Source organism: Magnolia sinica, chromosome 11 (assembly GCF_029962835.1).
Source record: "Magnolia sinica isolate HGM2019 chromosome 11, MsV1, whole genome shotgun sequence".
Lineage (NCBI taxonomy): Eukaryota > Viridiplantae > Streptophyta > Magnoliopsida > Magnoliales > Magnoliaceae > Magnolia > Magnolia sinica.
In genome coordinates, this window is record NC_080583.1 from 54,722,765 (window position 1) to 54,747,694 (window position 24,930).

Genomic DNA, 24,930 nt, shown 5'->3' on the forward strand with positions numbered 1-24,930 from the left:
TTTCGATGCTATCGAAGGAGGTTCAATTACATTGAGGAACATTTAGAGTATTTTTTATAAATGGAGGGAATAAGCCCAAGGTCGATTCAATCGAAGTAAGTTCGATGCCATCGAAACATAAGTTTCTATGTCATCGAACTTTATTCGATGTAATCGACAATACCCAACATTTATTCAATTTATTACTGGACTATATAGGCTTGTTTTCGATGCCATCGAGATTGTCCTCAATTGCATATCGATGCAATCATCAGAACATTAATTTTACCTGTATAGTTCATATTTCCTCCAATACTCAAAGTGTTATAAACTAAGCTTAGCAAGGAATTTTTAAAAATAGTTGTGGGTAAGTTTAAGTTCTTACAGATGGGAACATATACCTCAAGGGTTGGTTAGGAAAATGAGGCTTTGTTTACTTATGTTGAGCGCTCGAACTTTCTTCAGTGTTGGTTGAGTTTTTGGTCTTGTAATCTTCAATTTGTGGCTCACTTGACAAACTAACTTAACACTCACGTATATTGACAAACCAGGACACTTTCACATTTAAGCATAGATGTATGGATGATGCATAAGATTAATGGTTAGATCTGCACACATACATTGTGGAAGGCCTGCAATGCTTAATGGCATACTTCCAACTGTTAGGATTGGATTTCAATCATACAAACTACTTGTTTTCATATCAGGATCATGATTTAAGGATCATATTCATTGATGATCGATCGTAAAGACTTAAATCGCATACTAGGTTGGTTTCCTTGATAACGTATCCGGGATTATCTTAAAAATTTGTGGTTGGAGGCTAGAGTTAAAGATGAAGATTATTCTCAATAGTTAGATTTAAGCTAGAATAAATGTGAATATTCAAGTAAGCTAAATTTGTATTTATACTAGGTTAGGTTTCCATAGTAACACTTGAGTAGTGAAAAGTAAGGTGTGTTACAATCTACCCTCTTAAAGATAATTTCGTCCTCAAAATTCAACACGTCTACCATGAATGGAAACAAGTACAATTTAATTTGTAGTGTTTCTAAGCCTTCACTATATTCACGTAAAGGTTGTTTGTATTTATAAATGTATATGACTGACTAACAAGACTCGGGTAGTTACATAAATGCAAAAAGGTGCCAATAGATTTTGGATTTTTGCTACTACGAAGAGATCAATTCGGCATTATTTTGAGGTTTAAATGGCTTAGACTACACTTTGGGTTGGTTTAGATGGGGTTGTGGATGATTTGAGATGGATTTACATAAACTTGGATAGGTGCTTGTGGTTCCATAATTAGATGATCGAGCACAATTGGTCATTCCGTGGATGGGTAAGGTCTTTGCACAAGTCAAATTTTCTTGCACAAGATACGTACGTGATGACCCTTGTCTCATAAATATGAAATTTTCACTTACTATTTAAACAAAATTTCTTTTGCCCAGTGCTCAAAGAAATCATTATTATATATTTATTACATTTTCTTTTCTTTTCCTTCTTTTCCAACTAATCAAACATGCCATTAGGATTAAAGATGCTTCTAGCCACTCAAACCTCCACAAGATTAAGTTGGTGGACATTGATTACATGCAGGAGAGGAAAACAATCATTTACAAGACATTTATACAGTTTCAGCAAAAGAGTATCAATGATATGTTAAACTTGGGAGTGGTGGTTGTGCCTAGATATATCCCGTATCCAAGTGCCATGGCCCTACAAACGAACAAATCCTCCTCCAAGAGCTTAGAAAATTCGATTTGATATCTCAAAACAGAACTTGGATATTTGTATTGGCACAATCAGATACTTGTATTCTTGTGATTATATACATAAGCATGGGCATTGAATTGAATTAAGCCTTGAGAAAACCCCAAGAGTTTCGCTTAGGTAGCGAAGCGCCATCACTTGTAAGGGATTATGTGGATGTTGGCAAATTTTCAATAGAAATTTTTCACAGATAAAAGTTGACATAGAACTAGAAGTGGGCAAGATAGACCCGATCCAGCGGATCCGACCCGATCCACCCTGATTCGAACAGAACCGATGGCCTGGATCAGTCAGGTTCGGGTAAGATCGGCCAGATCCGAATGGTAATCAAATCGGAATCGGGTACATAACAAAACCGATCGAACCGAACTGAAAACCGATCCGTTTGGATCCGATTCGGACCGGGTGTAGTAACCAGTGAATTGCATGTATACCCCTCCCCCGTATGTACAATATACGCAGATTGCGTATTATCCCCGTCAGTCCCTAGCTCCAAACTGAGTTCTGTGAGTGGGCCCACCGTGATGTATTTGTACATCCAAACCGTCCATCCCTTTTCTCATATTATTTTAAGGTTTGATCACAAAAATGAGGCATATCCAACGCTAAAGTGAACTACACTAAATAATATTCTTGGTTGCATTAAAATGCACAAAGCATTAAGGGCATGTTTGATTTTTCAAAGAAGTTGTAAATATCTGGGAAAGGGTAATAATTACTTCCTCTTACCTCGTGTTTCCCTAGGCTTGATTTGGTACTTTTAGACACAAAAAACAAGAAAGCTGTAAGATATTTGTGGGTCCCACCGTGATGTATGTCGCTTATCCACACCATTCATTCATTATGGCAGGTGAATTTACGATATGAGCCAAAAAATGAGGCTTATCCAAACTCAAATGGACCACGCCACTTGAAAAAGGGAATCGAACATTAATCATTAAAAACTTCTTGGGGCCACTCTTTCTTTTGGTGGACCACTTGAATGTTGGATCAGGCTCATTTTTTAGTTCATGTTTCAAAATGTTGTGAAAAAATGTTTGGACAGAACGGATTTATCATATACATCAGCGTGAGTCCAAAATTTTAAACGGACTCTTTTGAACCAGTTTTAAAGTTAGAAGCTCTGATGCATTTTCAAACGAGTGAAAGGGACAAAGGGTAATAATTACCCATTTTTAAGTATTTACAACTTCATTTTTTAAAAAATAGTGTGGTCCATTTGATCGTTGGATCTGCCTCATTTTTATTTTGATGCCTTAAAATAACACGAGAAAAGGGATAGACGATGTGGATGTACAGATACATCACGATGGGCCCGCCCACAGAACTGCCCATTCGGAGCTAGGGAAGGGGGCAGGTAGTACGCAATCCACATCCAGCCTATAGCTTAGGCACGTGTCGTGCTAAGTCAAGCATTGACGCTCCTCGAGCTCTGAGTTGTATGAACGGTTCAAAGGAGGTCAAAGTTATATGGCTCCACAGTGATGTATTTATTATATCTACACTGTTCATATAGTTTTAGAGATCATTATATAGTATTATTTGAAAAATAAATCATATCCAAAGATCATATGGACCACACCACAAATAACAGCTAAGAAAGATTTTTCAAGTGTGGTCCACTTGATAGTTAGATCTATCTTATTTTTTGTCTCAAGCCTTAAAACGGGCTCGCAAAATGGATGGACGGTTTGGATATAACAAATATCCCATGATATGATTTATAGCCACCTGCAGAACTTGCTAATGTGAAATCTTGAACAACACATTACTGTAACGTTCACTGCTGTATCTGGAACAGCATGTTACTGTAACGTTCCAGCTGTAACCCTCGAACTTCGAGTTGTACGAACGGCTCAAATGATATCAACGTTAAATGGGCCCCACAATGAATATCCATACCGTTTATCAATTTTTGGTGATCATTGTAGATCATTTGGAAAAAAAATTGGATCATATGTAAAGCTCAAATGGCCCACACCGAAAATAATAACGAGGATAATGATTTTTCACCGTCAAAAAAATTGATCCGAATCGCACCCAACCCGATCCGACTCGGTTTCCCTGACCGGGTCGGTCGCGGTTCGGGTCAGGCTAACTGTGTGTTGGATCGGATCGGATCGCATGCCGCGGATCCAGTCCCAGATCGGATCGAGTTCGGGTCAACTAAGTTAAATTTCGGACTGAATCGGGTTAGCCCCAATCCGATCCGATGCCCACCTCTAGATAGAACCTTTTTTTGGTTATTGGGAAAGAATTTACATGTAAAATATTGTGGGCGACTAGTTAATGATATAAAGTTGCCCGCGTGCGCATGCGTACGGAATCAATACAATTTTGAAGGACGAGGATTTCCTGTGAAAGACTTTTACATGACGTTTCTGCGCTGGGATGCAAGGTGGGGGCCACCGTGATGTTTATGAGAAATCTAACCCGTTCATCCGTTTTTTGAGCTCATTTTAGAACATATGAGTAAAAATGAGGAGGACACAAGACTCAAGTGGGCTATACGAGATGAAACAATGGGGAAAGGAATGCCTATCGTTGAAAACTTCCTAGGCTCCACCTTGATGTTTATATTCCATCCAAACCGTTTACAAGGTCAATTTCAGTAGGATGAAAATATCAAAAATTAGACCGATACAAAACATTTGTGGCCATATAAATGTTTCAACAGTGGTCACTAAATCCCCACTATTTCCTCTCGTGTGGCCCATTCGAGTTTTGAATACACCTTATTTTTTGCCGCACGTCCTAAAATGATCTCTAAAAACGGATGGACGGAGTGCCTTTCTCACAAACATTGCAGTGGGCCCACCCAGATTCCTTGCGCAGCAACTTCCTGCAAAAGGCTTTAGCAGGAAATCGGCGTCCAATTTTGAAAAGAAAGAAGAAAATAATAATAATAATAATTAGCTATTGGGATTTAAAATCATTTCTGTGCAGCTTCTCTAATTGTTAGAAAGCAGATGAAGACTTGTGTCAAGGTACAGCCACAGTGACATCCAGATCCATAGCTCAACTGGCAGACTGAGTGGAGACACCTCGTTTCATCAGAGGTCTTGGTACCGATCCCCAGTGGGGGTGGCTAACACGGTGTGTACTGACATGGGTGTTTACTAACAAGCTAACCCAAAAAAAAAAGAGAGTTAATATTTTAAAATGGGTACAACCACAGTGACAAATCTCATTCCGGGCAATTTCTGGCATGACAATATCTTGGGAGATTTTCAGACCTGGATCTTTTTCTTGCTATATTATCCGCAAAATCTCACTGAAAATAAAAGACCAAAAATTATTATTATGAATTAATAAAATAGCTTAAAATTTTAAAATGGGTACAAATTAATTTCAACTTCTACATATTTACTTCGTTAAAATCATAATCAAATTGCAAAAATTAAATCTGCCAAGATTTGATATTAACACCATAACATCGCATGATGAATTTTCTGCGAAAATGGGCACAACCAAACTCCAAAAAAAGAACCAAATACTGTAAACACTGTGTGTATCTCAAGACTGTACCTGCATCAAAATGACCCAAAAATGAACATCCTTTGCATGTGTTTGTGTTATAATAATATGGAGAATCCCCGTTAACTTCTAAATGTGTATATGGTAATTAGTTTTACTGGCAAGTAAAGCTCTAAGCTTGAAGTGTCATGTACACGATCCAGACCACACGTGCTTCAGAAAAAGTGGGACCCACAGTAGATGGTTCGAAAACCACAGAACAATCCAAACCATCGTTTGGATTGACGGGCTTCTATTGAATTTGAAACCACAGAGATTTCTTTCGATAAGAGTCGTACACTTTTTTGAGAAATTAATAGGATCGTGAAATTAGTGGACCTTGTGATTTGTCCCATAATTATCTTGGACCCCAATATTTCAAGTTGCAACCTTGGATTTAAATAAGCTCATCACCAACAGCAACATCGTACCTTTTTAGCTTCCTACCATTACCTACCCTTTAATATGTATATGTATTTAGGTACGTGTTATATGTTGATCAAACGATAAATGAAAGAAGAGGAGAAAAAAGGAAGAAGAAGAAACAGAAAAATATTAGGCCAAACAAGGAAAGAAAAGCTTCTTGTCTCTGGGATGGGGTGTGAGGTTAGGAGGGTATTATTACAAGTCTCAACAATTTCAAAAAAAAAAAAAAAAAAGAGTTGAGTGAAAGAGAAGGATGTATAGATGATGGAAGTTGGAGTTCTTCAGGCACCGTGGCGGATTTCGGTGAGCTTGGTCTTGATCCATTTGAAGCTGCTCCGAACTGATGATTTGAGCTTACCTTCAGCGGAAAATACATTGTATGAAGCAACCCTCTTCTTCCTTTTGAGCTCAGGATCGCTGGAGCTTGCAAAACCGCTCCCCTTGTTGATTGGCCCATTGAAACTGTAGGAGTTCGGCTGCTCATCAAAATCAAATCGTCCTCCCGTGTAAGAAGATGAATATTCGGGAAAGGATCTGCTCTTCTCCATGTCTATTGATATGGAGGGACGGATGGAAGGATGGAAAACCCTGAGGAGAGGGCACAAGAACTGCTCCTCCCATTCGATATAAATAGCCTCCCTAGAGATTTTTCATGAACTAGTGCCTTGCACGATTGCACTCTTTTGGGGAAATCACCGTTCACACGTGCAAAATGAAAACCAGTCGCGGATTCAATACGAGTTAGGTCAGGACGTGACCGGGGGACCCACCTTTGTATATTTGTTGTCTATCTACGCCGTCCACCTATTTTCCCAGCTCATTTTAGGACACGGTCTCAAAACTGAAGCAGATTCGGTTAATCACACCACCGGAAACAGTGGTTATTGGCCATTTAAAACTTCTTTTGGCCCACAAAAGTTTTGGATAAAAGCTGATATTTGTATTTTCCTTTCATGCATCCAGGTCCGTTTGACCTTATGAACAGGTTAGATGTCAAATAAATATTATGTTGGACCTCTAGAAGATTTCAATGGTAGTAGTTCAATGGCCACTGTTTTCCATGGCGCGGTTCAGTTAAAATTGAATGTTCTTTAGTTTTGATCTCACATCCTGAAATGAGCAGGAAAAATGGATGGACGGCCTGGTTCTACAGGACATACAATAAGGTAGGCCCTCAGGCCAACGTCACCAATCTTAGTCAAGCTTCCACCTGATTGAATCCCCACCCCACTTGTACCCTCATTGATGGAACCACGGACATCCCCATCCCTAGTTACTTGATGTGGCGTGATTTGATTAGGCTGTGTGAAGGCATCCAAGGTGGACACGCAGAGCATGTTTAAAAGTTTTTAGGTTAAGTATGTATTTACTGGGCTCATCTTTAACAGCCACATGAGGCCCAATCAACTTCCTCCACCTCAGTTCACCGGATGGCAGGACTACCACGCAATCTGCATCCCCGTTACTTGGGATAAGCTGTGGCCGTCCAAAAAGGTTCGCACGCCGGAATGCACTTTGGGATGCATTTCGCAATAATAACAGCGAGGTTGGAGACTAATAATGATTCCTGGGGACAGGATGCTGGTGCTGTGGCAGACCATGTGTGATGCTGGAAGTATTGATTTTCCCCCGTCGAATCATCAAATCAGCCACTTGGGCAAAGGGTCGTGGTGGTGGGGACACTGGAAAGATGCCCTCGTGTTCGTCTGTGATCGTCTTTGTATGGGCTTCTTATTACTTTACGTGCTCATGGGACCATAATTTACTTCTGCAGTGCACCCCATGGAGTTAGGAGTTGGGTTTTTGGAGCCCACCAGATTCAGCAGTGTTAGAGGATTTGTATGACAGCCATTCACCCTACCCACGGACACTGTCCTCACACAATGTCAACAACTTGAGTTTGGATTAACCCAAACCTAACCAGCCAATCCCAGTTTGGGTTGGCTTGGGCAGGTCCACAGGTCGGGTGTCGGTTGGAAAACGCCAACCCAATTTAAAATTGAGTTGGCTCCAGGTTGAGTAAATTCTGATTAGATTAGGTCATATTGAGGATAACGATGTGTTTTTGGTTCTAGTTAGGTCCAGGACAGGGTAATTTTAAGTTGGGTTCGGTTTGGAATTTGGGTTGAGTTGGTACGCAGGTTGGGTTTTTTTTAAGCCCAATGTGGCCACAAAATCAGATTAAGTGACCGGCCCTATCCTCCCATTAATGTATATTTGTTTGTTCAATTCAAAGTTTAAAATTTATGAGCGATTCCTGAGATGGGTTTGAGAGGCATCTATGCAAGTCGCATAAAGCAGGCTGCATGATGTTGTTGTTTTTAATGTCTGAAATCATTCCAGAAACAGGGTCTATCAATGTCATCCACAGACCATTCGATGACATCGAGCACTGTTTGATGCCATCGACAGACCATTCTATGCCATCGAGATTTTCTGGAATTTCTCTAGTTGGTTGCTAGATTAGTTGGGTGCATGCTCGATGCCATCGAGCTTAGTTTCGATGCCATTGAAACTTAAGTTCGATGTCATCGAGACTCATCTAAGTGCAATCAAGAATTTACGGATTTCCACGATTTGTCTCTAGACTTTTTTGGTGTTTGTTTAATTCCATCGAAGTCCCATCAAAGGTGTCATCGAATGTGTTGCAAATTTATGCAGATATGCGTATCTGTGGAAATTTGTTTCAGATGTTGTTTGGGATTCTTCCCATTGTTATAAATATAGGTTATAATCGGAACTAAGGTATTACATAACTTTTCCAATTCATTTCTAGGGTTTCAAGGGAGTAATTTTGGGTTGATTCAAGGCTTGTTCGGATCGGGTATTCCCTAAAATCTTGTAATTTTCCATGTTCATAGTGATATCTATTGCTTTGTGCCATGGTTTTTTCCCGAAAGGATTTTTCCACATTAAATTCGGTGTGTTCTTATTGTGCTTGCTTGGTGCGATTGGATTACTTCACTTGATTCATCTCTGTGTGCTTCTGCCGTCCTCCAATAAGTGGTATCAGAGATAACGTTGAGGCATAGGCTTAAATATGAAAGTAAGTATCAATGGTTGTCAATCAAAAGTATGATGTTGAGAAGTACTCCAGAAAATATAATTTTGAATTATTGAAGGTCAAGATGATTAGCCTATTAGTTCAGCAAGGATATGATTAAGTCCTTGAGAAACAATTGGAATCCATCAATGACGATGAATGGAACAAACAGGATAAGAAAGCAAAAACCTCAATCCTTTTGTGCTTAACGAATGAGGTCATATACAATGTCATGCGAGAGAAAACTGGAGCAAGTTTGTGAGCGAAGTTAGAGGACATCTATGTGAAGAAGTGCCTTGAAAATCAACTACACTTGAAGTTGTAGTTGTTCAACTTTAAGATGGCAAATGGAGGAGATGTTGAGACATACATCAGCAACTTTAATGAGATTATATGCAAATTATTGGATGTGAAAAAAGTGGTCAAGGATGAAGATCAAGTGTGCATTTTATTAAATTCAGTCTCAGCTTCGTATGAGTCCTTTAAAGACATGTTGTGCATCGGTAAATCGTCCTTTAGTGTCGATACTGTCAAAAACGATAGCATGGGGGCCTCCATTAATGCATTGATTACAAGGGGGCGCAATTATGAATAAGACGGTTGATTTTCTTAATCGAGATCCAAACCCAGAGGCAAGGGCAAAGGAAAGTTAAAGTGCTGGAATTATGGGATGTTAGGACACATAAAAAATGATTGTACAAATCCTAAAGTTAAGAAAGAGAACTCAGAGACTTCTTCTATGGAGGTCAACACTGCCACATCTGATGAAGGAACAAGCGTAAGTGATGTGTTGTTAGTGTCTATGATTGGAAACTTATACGATGATCATAAAGATGTGTGGATTTTGGATATAGGGGCCTCATATCACATAACTCATCATTAGAATTGGTTCACTAGTTACAGAGAGTGCGATGGTGGTTAGGTATTTATGGGATGAAAATGCCTGTAATGTTGTTGGTGTTGGTATTATTTACATCAAAATGTTTGATGGGATAGAGCGTACCTTGACTGAGGTGAGGCACATTCCTAATATGAAGAAGAGAGTGATATCTCTTGGTGCTCGAGACGATTGGGTACAGATTCACTGGTTTTAATGGTGTCCTTAAGGTTTCAAAGGGGGCACTCGTAGTTATGAAAGCGCTTAGGCATGGAAAACTTTACAGATTGATCGAGAGCACGTCAATGGGTGGAGCTGCAACGGCTGTAGTGTATTCCACGTCTGTACGTATGTGGCATACATGTCTAGGCCACATGAGCAAGTGGGGTATGAAAGTATTTTTTTATCGTTGTTTAATTCCAACTTTTAAAAGTTTTGATTTAAATATATTTACATTCTATATATGGCAAACAATCTAGGTTATTTTTTAAATCTGAAAAACATGTGTATATAAGGGTATGCTTGATTATGTGCCTTCTGATGTATGGAAGCTGTTGCTCATGGCTTCCGCTGGAGGGTTGTTATGGTTTGTTACATTCATTGACGATTACTCTGAAAAAGCATGTGTTTATTTTATAAAAATTAAATCCAATGTTTTCATCAATTTCAAGCAATGTAAAATGATGGTGGAAAAGTAGTTAGGGTGAAAGGTAAAAGTATTAAGGATGGATAATGACAATGAATTTACTTCGGGTGAATTTAATTAATTTTGTAAAGATGAAGGGATCATAAGGTACAACACATCGCCACACACCTGAACAAAACAGTGTGGCTAACGGATGAATCAGACTTTTTAAAAAAGGCCCAATGCATGATTAGTAATGCTGGGCTGAGCAAGGACCTATGGAATGAGGTTTTTAACACGACTTACCATTTAGTGAATCGGTCTCATTCTAGAGCGATTGATTGCACAAGTCCAAAAGAAGTATGAAGTAGTAAAAAAGTAGACTACTTAGGAATATTGCGTGTGCTTAGTTGTGAAACTTACTCCCATGTATCGTCAATTAAGAGAGATAAGCTAGACCAAATAGCCAAATAGTACATAGTTGTTGGGTATGGTGGTGGTATGAATGGATACAGGTTGTATGACCAAGTCACATAAAAGATCATCATTAGCAGGGACGTCAAATTCGATAAAGGGTCCTTATTCCTTAAGAGTGAGCAGGATGAGTAAAAAGATCTAGAAAAGTTGGTTATGGATGTTCAGGTTGACATGCGTGATACTCAGGCTGAGACAGATGTGCAGACAGAGGTACAAGAAAAAGTAGAGCAGCCACTAGAAGGAATCCATCGCAAGATCGTAGATTATCGGCAGATATATGGATGATTCAAATATCGCATATGCCCTCGTTACAGATAAGGGGAACTTGTCTACTCTTCAGGAGGTTCTTAAAGAGCCTGATGCAAGAAAGTGGAAAGCATAGATGGATGACGAGATGGACTCCTTATACAAGAACGACACGTGGGAGCTAGTGGAGCTTCCGGTAGGCCGAAAAGCAATTAGGTGTAAGTGGATCTTCAAGAAGAAACGTGATAGATATAAAACAAGGTTGGTAGTGAAGGGTTACGCTCAGAGAGAAAGAATCGACTTCACAGAGATATTCGTACCGGTTGTAAATCGATTATATATTAGATTTATGTTGGCACTAGCTGCCCAATATGATCTCGAGCCGAAACAGATGGACGTGAAGACTACATTCTTGCACAAGAAATTTGAAGATCAAATTTACATGAAGCAACTAGAGGGCTACAAAGTACGAGGGACAAAGAGCAAGATTTGCAGGTTAAAGAGGTCATTGTATTACCTGAAATAGTCACCTAGGCAGTGGTATAAAAAGTTTTATTCTTTCATTTTGAGTCAAAAATTTACTAGGAGTGAATATGATCATTGTGTCTATTACAAGACACTGAATGATGGAAAGTTCATTATCCTGATGTTGTATGTTGATGACATGTTGATCGTCAGTCATAGCATGTCTGATATTAATTTACTGAAAACTCGGTTATTAGGGACATTCAAGATGAAAGATATGGGGTTTGCAAAGAAGGTTCTCGGCATTGATATACACAAAGATAGGAAGAGGAGCATGCTTTGGTTATCTCAGGCAGAATATCTTGAGAATGTATTGATTAAGTATGAGATGTACGAGGCAAAGCCGATTGGCGTTTCCAACGCGATTCAATTCAAGCTATTTTTAGAACAATGTCCTAAAATCAATGAAGAAAAGCATGATATATCTCGTGTGCCTTATTCTAATGTAGTTGACAATTTGATATATGTCATGGTCTGTATTAGACCAGATATTTCACGGGCAGTTGGTGTTGTGAGCAGATACGTGTCTAACCTTGGAAAGCAACACTATGAAGCGGTGAAATGGCTACTTCAATACATTCGAGGTATGAAGGACTACGCCTTAACTTTTGAGAAAACATGGGTCAAGTCAGTAGAGTATGTGGATTCAGATTACGCAGGCAGTGTATATTCTAGAAAGTCGACTTCAGGTTACTCATTTGTGCTAGTGGGTGGAGCAATCAGTTGGATGTCGAAGCTTCAGTCTGTGATAATTCTTTTCATGATCGAAGCAGAGTATATGTCAGTGACAGGGGTGTTCAAGGAGGGTGTTTAGTTGAAAGAGATGATAAATCCTTTGGAGCTTCAGTAGGAGGCCGTGTCGGTAATTGCGACAGTGAGATCACTATTGATTTGGCTAAAAACTTGGTTTATCACTCACGTACTAAACATATTGATGTTCGTCACCATTTTATCCGATAGATGCTTGAGGAATGACACATTACTCTAGAGAAGATTCACACCAGCATGAATTCAGCAGACATGCTCATCAAGGTGGTTCCTATAGAGAAGTTCAGGTTATGTGCAACTTCTCTAAGCTTGGCAAAGGCATAAAAGAAGGATGAAGTGTGCACTAGAAGCAATGATGGAGCTATGATATAAGGCAAAGATGAGAGAAGATGACAAGAAGTTACATGATTGAAGATTGAAGACATAGTGGAGACTATTGTTTTTTATGTCTTAAATTAATTTAGAAACAGGGTCTGTCGGTGCCATCGACAGACCATTCAATGCCATCGAGAATCGAACAGTTACTCAATCCCATCGAGATTTTCTAAAATTTCTTCAATTGGTTCCTGGACTAATTAAGTGCATGCTTGATGCCATTGAGCTTAGCTTCGATGCTATTGAGACCCATCAAAGTGCAATTGAGAATTTCTGGATTTCCACGATTTGTCTCTAGACTGTTTTGGTGTTTGTTCGATTCTATCGAAGTGGGGTTTGATGGCATCGATGGTCTGTCGATGACATTGAAGTCCTATCGAAGGTGTCGTAAATTTAGGTGGATCTGCTTATATGCGGAAAATTGTTTCCGATTTTATTTTGGATTCTTCCAATGGTTATAAATATAGATTGTAATTGGACCTAGGGTCTTACACAGCTTTTCCAATTTGTTATAGGGTTTCAAGAGTGTAGCTTGGGTTGATTCGAGACTTGTTCAGATCGGATACTCTCTAAACTCTTGTAATTTTCTTCTCTCTTAGTGATATTTGTCGCTTTGTGCCGTGGCATTTATCTGAAAGATCTTTTTCATGTTAAATTCGATATGTTCTTGTTGTGCTTGCTTGGTGTAATTGGATTACTTTACTTGATTCATCTCCGTGTGCTTCCACGTCCCCTAACATATGTTCCTAAAAAGTATTATACATTTTTTCTCCTACAGGACCATCTTCCACCTGTCGTTGGCCTCCATGAGCATAGCGGTTTGCCACACAGTTGAAAGATGGAAGGCATTCATCACTTGGGCCAGACTTAAGACTGCAATTTGTTCTTGTCTGCTTACATAGTTGTCTGCTTATGGGAAAGGCCACAGTTTCATCAGAAAATCTAGATGGCAAGAGAAAAAGACCAACTGACCACAGTACATGTGTGGCCTGGACAAGGAGTAGAGTAGCTGGATCTGTTATCAATGGTCAATATATGGTGCCCGAATATGAGAATTGCATGTCCATGACATATGGTATGCAAAAAAATAATTATGTAAGGGCCGTTAGGTAATGGCAGTGGTGGGCACCGTTAACGCTGTGGGCCCTAACGTCTGTTTTGAAAAATGGCTCATGACAGCCCATTACTAGTGGATATAGTGTTTTTTTTAATATAATATAGGCCACGATGACCTTTATCATACCGGCAATTGCAGTGAATGTTACAGTCACTGTTGCAGAGAATTCCTCTTTACTGAGGATTTAATAACAAAATTCTTAATATTCTCTATAGAGGAGGATGAGTTGTGTCGTTTGCCTACCAAGCAGGATTAGACAACTTATCGGTCGCATTGCCTACCGAAGATCCCCTTCCACGTGTCTTTGTCGAGGTCTAGCCCAACGGAAGATTGGGTGCCAAGCACGCTTTTGCATACTGAGTAAACTCCGTGGGCCACCATGATGTATATGTCTTGTCCATGCCATCCATTCGTTTTACCAGATCATTTTAGGGCATGAGACCAAAATTGAATCATATCCAAATCTCAAGTGGACCACACCATAGGAAACAGTGTGAATTGAACACCTACCATTGAAAACTTCTTAGGGACCATAGAAGTATTGAATGAAGCTGATATTTGTTTTTTCCCTTCATCCATGTCTTTTTTTATCTTGTCCACAGGTTGGATGACAAATAAGCATCACTTTAGGCCCTAGCAAAGTTTCAATGGTGGACATCATTATCCTAGCTATTTCCTATGATGTGGTCAAATTACCTTTGGATATGCTTCAATTTTGGAGTCATGCCTTAAAATGAGATGCAGAAACAGATGGACAGCATGGATGAGATACATGCATCCACGGTTGGCCCACCAAGTTGTTGGGATTTCGCTGCAGAATCATACAGATCTAGATCTAGGATAGCAATACAATGGCACCAAGCAAACACAAGAGAACACATACATTTAACGTAGAAAACTCTTTTGGAAAAAAATCACAGCACAAAGCAACAAAATTCCACTATGAAAGCATCAATTACAAAGAGAGAGGACTTACCCGATTTGAACAACCTCGAATCTCACCCTTGCTACACCCTTTGATAACCCTATAACCCTTTAGAATACCTTTAGGAAGCCTTAGAATATTTAGAATAACCCTAGGGACCCCTATTTATAGTTTAGGAAACTTCCCTTTCACACCATTGCGAAACCGCCTTAGATTTCCGTAGTCCGCACAAGATCCGGATCAAATCTGCGTAACCTCAACTAGTCGAGCCGAGTCCTCAACTGGTCGAGCGGTTCGGACACCAAAAATTTGTGCTCACTGGACTTCGAATCGAGATGGCCTCGACTAGCGTAGTGACCCGCTCGACCGGTCGAGCAGTCCACTTGACCAGTTGAGCAACCTAGAAGATTTAAGACATCTTCTCTGACAATAATCTCCACTATGTCTTCAATCTTCAAACATGTAGCTCCTTGGCCTATTTTCTTATCTCTACATTACATCATAGCTTCTCGTTCACACTCTGTCCTTCTTTTCTGCCATCGTCAAGCCCATAGAAGTTACACAGAAGTTGAACTTCTCTATAGGAATGATCTAGGTGAGCATGTCTGGCGGATCAAAATCCACGTGCTCAACCACATTTGCTCCTATCTTCTCAAAAGGAAAGACGTAGTCTTCTTACCATCTCACTGCTACCCAATATTGCATACTGGGGTACTTGCTCACAATACTAATAGCCTGTAAAATAACCGGTCTAATTCAAACCATGACATACACTGCCAAACGCATTCGAATAAGGCTCATGAGATATTCTGCTTTTCCTCATCTATTTTGGGACATGTGCTGAGGAAAACTTGAGGAGAGACGCGTAGGGAACGCTCTTCGGCTTTATCTGTCCCATCATATCATTTATCAATACCTACACACAAGGTATTCCTCCTGTGAGTACCAAAGCCTACTTCTCTTTCAGTCTCAACGCCAAGAACCATCTTTGCTGCCCCCTGATCTTTCACCTGAATGTCCCAATTAACCGAGTCTTCAGTACATTGATTTCAGACATGTCATAATTAGCGATCTACATGTCATCACTTCTTGACTCACCATGAAGGAATCAAACTACTACCTAAGCGACAGGTCGAATCACGACCTCCTGCAAAGTCTTTTCTCAGCCCCTATAACTTCAAACCGCTCTGGTTGCTTCATGTAGATCTGCTCTTCACTTTCCCTTGTAGAAGTGTAAACTCTACATCCATCCTTCCAGCTCAAGATCACATTGCCAACCAGCGCCAATTACGGATCTAATAGACACCTGCTATACCGTCGGCGCGAATATCACTGAGAAGCCGATCCCTTCTCTTTGAGCATAACCTTTCGCTACCAACCTCGCCCTATGCTTTATCCTCCTGAAGATCCATCTGCATCCAACCACTCTCCGGCCCACTAGAAGCTCCACCCGCTCCCATATGTCGGTCTGGTACAACGAATCCATCACATCGCATATAGTCACCTTTCACTTCTTAGCACCAGGCTCACCTAGAGCCATCTGAGTAGAAGATGAATCCCCTGCGATATTGGAGTCGTCCATGTACCTCGCCGATATCCTGTGATCATGCTGCGCGATTCTTCTCACAGGTGGCTGCTCCGCCTGCTCTATATCCCTGTCTGCACGTCTTAGCCTTCCTGTCCTGCCCGCTCATGTGGCTACGCCCAGCATGCCGCACACATGTAGAGGTAGAATCTGCTACATCCACTGCAACTCCACCTTTTGAAGTGCTCCTGATCAACCTATACGTGTTACCGAGTCATTGCACTTTTATGATTACCCGTGCCCCCTTAGATACCTTAAGAGCACCATTAATACTTGTGTACTTGCATCCTTTTACCTCAAGCACACCAAGAGAAATCAGATTATGCTTCAAATCAAGAACGTGCTTGACATCAATCAAGGTACGCTCCACCCCATCAAACATCTTGATGCGCACCGAACCAACAGCCACAACATTAGAGGCAATATTATTGCACATAAATACCTATCCACCATCGCACTCCCTGTAACTGGTGAACTAACTCCGATGAGTAATCATATGAAAAGATGTCCCTGTGTCTAGCATCCACTCGTCCTTACGATCATCGTATGGCCGACTAATAGTAAACACAGACAAAACATTACCATCACATCCACTCGATCCATCAGATGTGGCAGCATTTACCTCCCTATATGAAGCCTCAAAATCTTCTCTCTTCAATTTAGGATTTTCACAATCCTTCTTCACATGTCCTTCCTTCCCACAGTTCCAGCGCTTTACCTTTCATTTGCCCTTATCCTTGGATTTAGATCTAGAACCTGAAGAACCCGTACCTTGTTCAGAATTACTACCCCCTGTAAATAGTGCATCAGAAGATGTCCCCATGTCGTAGTTTAACTTTCTCATAGCCTTCCCTTGAAGGGCTGAGACAACAGTGTCGACACTTAGGGTTTTATTCGTGCTGCACATAGTGTCCTTGAATGACTCATATGACGTCAGAAGAGAATTCAACAACATACATGCTTGTTCTTCATTTTTCATCACTTCCTCCATATCCAGCAATTTCCAAAATAATTTATTAAAGTTGCTAATGTGATCCTCTAGATCTCCACCCTTTGTCATCTTGAAGTTATACCACTGCCGCTTCAAGTGTAGGTAATTTTTCGAGGATTTTTTTGCATAAACATCCTCTAATTTCGCCCATAACTTAGCTGCAGTTTTCTCCCTCATGACGTTGTAGAGAACCTCATCCGTGAGACATAAATGGATCGATGATAAAGCTTTCTTATCAAGAGTATTCCATTCATCATCAATCATAGTAGACTTTCGCTCATTAAGAGTACCATCTTCGCCTTACTTGATTAAGGAACTCATCATCTTGATCTTTCATAACTCAAAATTATTTTTCCTTGAGTACTTCTCAACTTCATACCTAGTGCTTCCCATTGATGCTAATCCTTCAGATTCAGATATGTGCCCCAACGATTGCTTTGATACCACTTGTTAGGATTTTCCTGCGAAATCACACAGATCTAGATCTAGGATAGAAATACAATGGCACCAAGCAAACACAAGAGAACACACAGATTTAACGTGGAAAACCCGTTCGGAAAAAAACCACGACACAAAGCAACAAAATTCCACTATGAAAGCATCAATTTGTCATGTGCTTATCTCCACCGGATGAACATCCAAATTAATACATAACAGGTCGTTGGCTATATGTATTAAGGCCTGGTTGTTTTACATTTACATTGCATGCAAATGAATAATCATTAATTACCCATGTAAATGGTGAGTATTTTCACCATTTCACCTCATGTAGGTAGGGACGTGATGAGGTCGACCACCTGTCTTTCTAACGGGATAACTACTTCGAATCTATAGAGCTCTATGGACTCCCTACAGAGCTTCCTTGAATCCATGGGAGAAAAGTAAAAAATAATTTTAAATAAATTATAAATAATTTGATTGATGTTAAAAAATGAAATCGCAAATCTTTTTTAAAGAAACTCAAACATAGGATGGAGTTTTAAACTTAGACTCTAACTCAAACAACTTTGAAACCTGATACTATTTATAGACTGCCTCTATTCCAACTAGACTTCATGGTTTTCAACCAAAAATAGTAAGTGTCTAATTTGTCCTAACCTTGTTATTCTCTTAACTTTTCTAAGCTCTTTTCATGTTGGGAATGACTTCTACAACTCAAAGGATCAAAAGTTATACTCAAACTAAAACTTATTATTTATAGTAAAAATGAAATTAAATAGGACTTTTGACAGTCGATCTGATGGAATCTCGCAAATCCGGCATAGGCAACCCAACATAGCAAGGTTGGCTGGATTAAGTAGGTTCTCCTACCTCATAATCAAATATAATAAGTCGAGAAACACATCCAGGTTTGCAAGATACGACTGATTTAAGGTCCTGACGGTTTGGATCATTTTTTCCTCTGATCGAGCCTTCTTTGGTCCATCTTTTCCATGAAACCCGCTCTGTATCCATCCCCTCCACCTCAAAATAACTCGACTTCGAGTTCACATCCAGCTTGGGTTCATGATACTTGTTCATGTCTGCAACGTCGAAAGTATGCATGATCTCTATGTCATTCAGAAGATCAATAACTTAAGAGTTGTCATTGATCTTTCGGAGGATCAATACCAGTACAATCTTTTTATTCTTCAACTTGTTGTAGGTTCTAATTAGAAATCTTTTTTTGTGTAAATGAACCATAACATTATCTCCCATCTCAAACACCTTCTACCGCCATTGTTTGTCGGCTTGCTCCTTGTACTTGTTGTTCAAAAGTTTGTAACTTTTCTTGCACATTCGTATGAATGCCCACGATTTGGTCTGCCATATGTTCTGCAGTAATTCTCATGCATGGGAGCTTGGGCAAAGGGACCAAGTCAAGTGTCTGGCAGGGCACTCGACCATAAACAATCTAGAATGAGAACTTCCCTGTTAAATGGTTCACCACATTGTTAATGCAAACACCACTTGAGATAAGGCCAAATCCCATTACTTCGGCTTGGTATCTAAAATACATTGGAGGAGGTTTCCCAATGTGTGATTTATAACTTCAGTGTGCACATTGGTCTGTGGGTGGTAGGCACTACTGAACTGAAGTCGCGTACTAAACCAATTCCACAAAGTCTGCTAGAAGTGGCTAACGAACTTTGTTATGGGTAAAATCGGACTAATCAAGTAACCCAATTGAGAGAGAACACAAAGCTGAGAAAATGAGATGAGATCGCCCCGATTGCTGAACACGACCTCCATGAATAGCTCGAACATAGACTGCCAGCAGTATCTTGGCCTTGGCATCTTGTTATCGCGACTAACGAACGACTTTAGGTGCTGACCCGACCTTAACAATACACCCTGACAACGATTGACTATTAGGCTTGGTCTGCAAGACCTCGACTAATATGACTTAGAGGTCGGCATCAGCTACCGGCCATAACCTCCTCAGATGCCAACCATTAGGAGTCAACTCTATCATGTACAAAGAGGGTTACCTCTCCAAGATCTTCACCGAGAACCGTGCCGTGGATAATGCCTTGGATCCCGAGGATGATTCCTTGCATGATATGTGACTATACAATAGATTTATTGTCGTATACACAACTAGCACCACAGGGTTATAAATAAGAGCCCCACCCATGATAGAAAGTAGGCAAAAAAAAAAAATACTAGTTCTACTAGACCTCAAGTGCTTATTCTAACTTTAGCATCGGAGGGTCCCCTGCAGCAGTCAGGGTCCCCGTTATGGTTTGGTTTTGTAGGTACACGAAGGTCTAGTCGAGACGACCAAATTTTTTCATCAGCAAACTTCGTGCCACAATCAGAAATAATGGTCTTCGGAATCCCGTGTAGCCACATGACCTTTCTAAAGAATAGATTTTACACATGTGTTACATTGAGGGTCTTCTTACATGGGGATAAAATGCACCATCTTTGAGAAATGTTCTACCACCACAAACACTGAATCCATGCCACAATATATTTGTGAGAGACCAAGTACGAAGTCCATAGAGAAGTCCTCTTAAGGGTCATCTAGCACAAGTAACGAGGTGTGGCTAACTGTATTCTAAGACTACCCCTTGGAGGTCTAACAAATATGATGGTGCTGCACCACTTTACCCATGTCGTGCATCACTAAGGCCACTTGCATGGAACACTTGGATAATCTACTCCCTCAGAGGAATTTTTAGGATGCACAATTGATTCTCTTTGAATAGGAAACCGTCTTGCATATATAGGTCATTGGAATGACCCTCTTGGCACCTCATCCATGCATCCTTGAAGTCCTCATCTTCGCATATAGATCCTTGAGACAGTCAAAGCCAACCACCTCATTGCTCATCATAGCCAGTAGTGATGCATGACAACTAAGTGCATCACCCACCTTGTTCTACTACCCTGATTTGTGCTTTAGAATGAACGTGAATTCCTGTAAAAATGTGACCCATCTAGCATGCACATGGTTCATGTTAGCCTCACTATTAATAATTTTAAGGCTTAATGGTCAGTGTAGAGAACAAACTCTCTTTGAATTAGATAATGCCACTAATGTCGCAATGCTTGAACCACTTCGTATAACTGAAGTTCACATGTTGACCATTTCTTTCAGGATTCGTTGAGCTTCTCACTGAAGAAGGCTATTGGGCTGCCTTCCTATGATAAGATTCCTCCAATTTCGACATATGAGGCACTACACTTAGCCTGAAATAGCTTGTCGAAACTAGAAAAAAATGAAGATTAGTGTTATAGACAATCGATGCTTGATTTCAGCAAAGCTCTTATCAGCCTCATCGGTCCAATGAAATGATCCTTTTTCATGTAATATGTAGTGGGTGTGACTATAGTGTTGAAATTCCACATGAATCGACAATAGAATATTGTCAACCTGTAGAAACTCCTTTCTTCATGAATGTTCATTGGAATTGGCCATTCCTTAATGGCTCGCACCTTTTTATCATCCACACAAATGCCCATGGACATCACAGCAAATCTTAAGAACAATAAGTTATCCTTTAAAAAACTACATTTCTTCAATTTAAGGTACAACTTGTTAACTGTCAGGACCTGTAACACCTGCTTCAATTGTTCCATGTGCTCCAGCTCACTCTAGATATATATCAAGATATCATAAAAATATACTACCACAAAATAACTAATGAATGGCTTCATCACTTGATTCATGGAATGTATAAAAGTACTCGGTGTGTTCAATAGACAAAAGGGCATGACCAGTCACTCATACAACCCTTCATTGGTCTTGAATGTCAGTTTCCACTCATCACTGGGCCGGATACGAATCTAATGGTACCCACTCCTTAGATATAATTTAGAGAACACCTTGGTAACTGCTAGCATACCAAGCATGTTATCCAACCATAGTATTAAGAAACGATTTTTAATGGTAATTTTATTAATTGCCCGACTGTTGACACACATGCACTAGCACTCATCTTTCTTTGGCGTTAATAAAGCTAGCACAACACATGGGCTCATGCTTTCTCAGAAGACCCTTATGGATCAATTCCTCTACTTTCCCTTGAAGTATCTCACACTCTCTCGGACACATCCAATAATGAGGGTGGTTGGGCAAGCTCGCCTTAGGGGCGAGGACTATGTGATGTTAAATGTCCCGCATGGGGGGAAATTCATCGAGTAACTCTTTCGGCTAGATTTCTTTGCATTTGTTCAACAATAGCCTTAGACTTGGAAGAATGTTTAAGGCCTCCGGTTCCTCACCATTTACCACCATGGTGTACACCTCGCCGGTTTTCTTTGATTCCTCCACAAAATCTCAAATGCTCAGTAGGGAGCTCCCCTCCACTTTAGAAGCTTTGGGGTGGTTCTCTGCTACTATAGGGGCAGGGATCATCTTATGATCATCCTTGATGAAGACGTAGATATTGCCTCATCCTCTGTGGGTCGTACCACAGTCCAATTGACATGGTCAACCGAGAAACATATGACATGCTTCCATGTTAACCACGTCACATGGTACTTGATCTAAATAATTCCTACCAATTGAAAAGGAGACACTTCATTGTTCAGTTACCACGATCTCGTTCACCTTTTTTATCTAGCCAATCAAGTAAGGGAAATGACGTTTTTTCATAGGTAGAAGCAACTTGTCGACCATCACCTTTGAGAAGATATTCTCACTACTACCACTGTCTATTATGACATCACAAACCTTGCCATTAATGGTACATCGCATGTGGAATATATTGTGCCGCTGCGGGTGCACATCCTTCCTTGGAGAGTACAATAACTGCCTCACGACCAAGGATTTTCCATGATCCTTAGCCAACTATTCTTCATCACTAGCTCCTTTAGCGGTTTGTTCATCCTCATCAAGTCCAAGACCATCTTCCACTACCTCACATTCAGCGCCCCCTTCATTAATGGCCAAGTGGGTTGTGGGGTGTTAAGGGAAGGTGTTTGATAAGTGGCCCATTTAGCCTCAACAATAACAATAACCATGGTCAACCATAAGAATTTGAAATCCTGCTCAGACCTGCTGCTATGGCCGTTGTATGTTAAAGCGTAGATGGACCACTCCCTGTGTCATAGTTTGTGGTTGTAGGAGGTTGAGGACGCCCTCTTACTGGTTTCTTTCCTCTAGTCAGCATTGAATCATGTGTGAGACTCATCATGGGGGCATGAGTCGAAGGATAAGGCCGAGTAGGGACTCTTGCAAGCTGTGTTTCCTCCCTATTACCAACTGAACCGCTTCATGAATGGTCCTGACCAGGTGCATCTGAACTCGGTCCTGAATTGTCTGTCATCAACCGTGTTACCTTCAGTGATTCGATCTCTAACAAATCATTCTGTGTTGCCAAGCACTGGAATTCTTTAGTGTAATTTATGATGGTCTGATTCCCTTAATGCTAATTTTAGTATTACTAGAAAAACACCTGCTCGTAATCACTGGGGAGGAATCATGATTGAAGAAGGCATCTCATCCACGACCATGATCGAATGGGCACCATGTTTTGTCGGACATATGAGCATTGCAATTGCTCCCATCATGCGAAAGCATCATATATAAATTTGAACACAACTTCACTTTCTTTTCTTCCAACACGTCCATGTAATTAAAATATCACTCTTCTTTGGCTAATCAATCGAGGAAGTCTTATATACGCAATAAGCCATTAAAACTAGGATGTTCGATCTTACCTCGATAGTCTATTTCAACACAATCTAGTTAATTTTTTCAATGGACCAGCCATCAAGCAACAACGCCACAAACGTTCTCATTGCTGGAGCTTGACTCATTTGGGATAGCCCTACGATTTGCCTTCGAAAAAGCTCTACGAAAAAGTGGTTGTGCCGTACAATGATCACGAGCAGTTGATCATCATCTTAGGCTTGGGGCAGAATTAATGCATTTATAATACGGTCAAGGGTTGCCTGTAGTCCTTGCATGGTCAACTGACTCTCATGGCGGAAAGCTTTTTTTCTTTCCGATAGATACTGAATCCTTGGATCACCATCCATAGGATTTTGGTCCATTCCGTCATTAGTTGTCATCGGTCCGAAGGGAGTCCTCGTTTTAATACCACTTAGCGCAGGTATGGATGTGATGAGGTCGATCACCATCTTCCTCAGGGGATAAGTACTCAAAATCCATGAAGCTCTTTGGAGTCCTCATAAAGCTTCCTCGAATTTACGAGGGATAAAAGCAAAAATAATTCCTAATAAATTTGAAATAACTTGATTCATGATTTTTTAAAAATGAAATTACCAAACCTATGATGAAGTTTTAGACTTAGAATTTAAATCAAACACCCTAAAAACATGACTTACTATAAATAGAAATCTTACTATTTATAGACGACCTCTATTCCCATTAGACTTCATGGTTTTCAGCCAAAAATAGTAAGTGTTCAATTTGGCCCAACCATGTTATTCTCCTAACTTTTCTAAGCCCTTTTCATGTTGGGCACGGCTTCTACAACTCACAGGATCAAAAGTTATAATCAAACTAAAACTTACTATTTATAGTAAAAATGAAATTAAATAGACTTTTAACTGTCAATTTGATTGAATCTTGCAAATCCGGCATGGGGAACACAACGTAGTAGGGTTGGTTGGCTAAAGTAGGTTATCCTACCCTAAAACCATATATAATATGTCGAAAAACTCATCCAGGTTTGCGAGATACAACTGATTTATTATCTTGATGGTCTAAATCGTTTTTGCCTCCGATTGGGCCTTCTCTGGTCCATCTTTGCCATGAAACTGTCTGCGACCTACTCTTCAATATCACCCCTACAATTTTCACTCTCTGTTTTCAGATAGTGAAATATGAAATCAATCATCGTTATGGATTTCCATTGTTGGATTAGTGGTTAGAAGAGGGAAATGCAATCAGAAACCATGGTATGTTGCTCCCCATATCATCAAAGACTTCATTGACTGGTGTAATTGTTTGATGTAAACCCCAAGTGCAAGGATATGATGTATTAATAACTTGGTAAGACCGAGGTCATACCTACAGGGACTTATGATTGTGCGATTTTTGAAACAATTCAGAACTATAACTAGATATAGGCTAACTTATAGAATACGAATTAACAAATAATGATGTAATTGCGAGAGAAATCAATAGAGTTAAAATACTAGAGCGCCAAGGGTACATTTATAGCCATTCTTTATATTTCATTCACTTGATTCAATCATATAACTCAACTAAAATCTAA

General features: G+C 40.0%; 1 protein-coding gene across 1 annotated transcript; it reads right to left on the minus strand.

Annotated features, from left to right (window-relative positions):
* Positions 1-5,826: 5,826 nt before the first annotated feature.
* LOC131219155 (uncharacterized) lies at positions 5,827-6,332 on the minus strand. The gene has a single exon (XM_058214163.1). It carries the CDS (start codon positions 6,243-6,245, stop codon positions 5,979-5,981), a length of 267 nt encoding a protein of 88 aa, XP_058070146.1. The 5' UTR covers positions 6,246-6,332; the 3' UTR covers positions 5,827-5,978.
* Between the last annotated feature and the right edge of the window lie 18,598 nt (positions 6,333-24,930).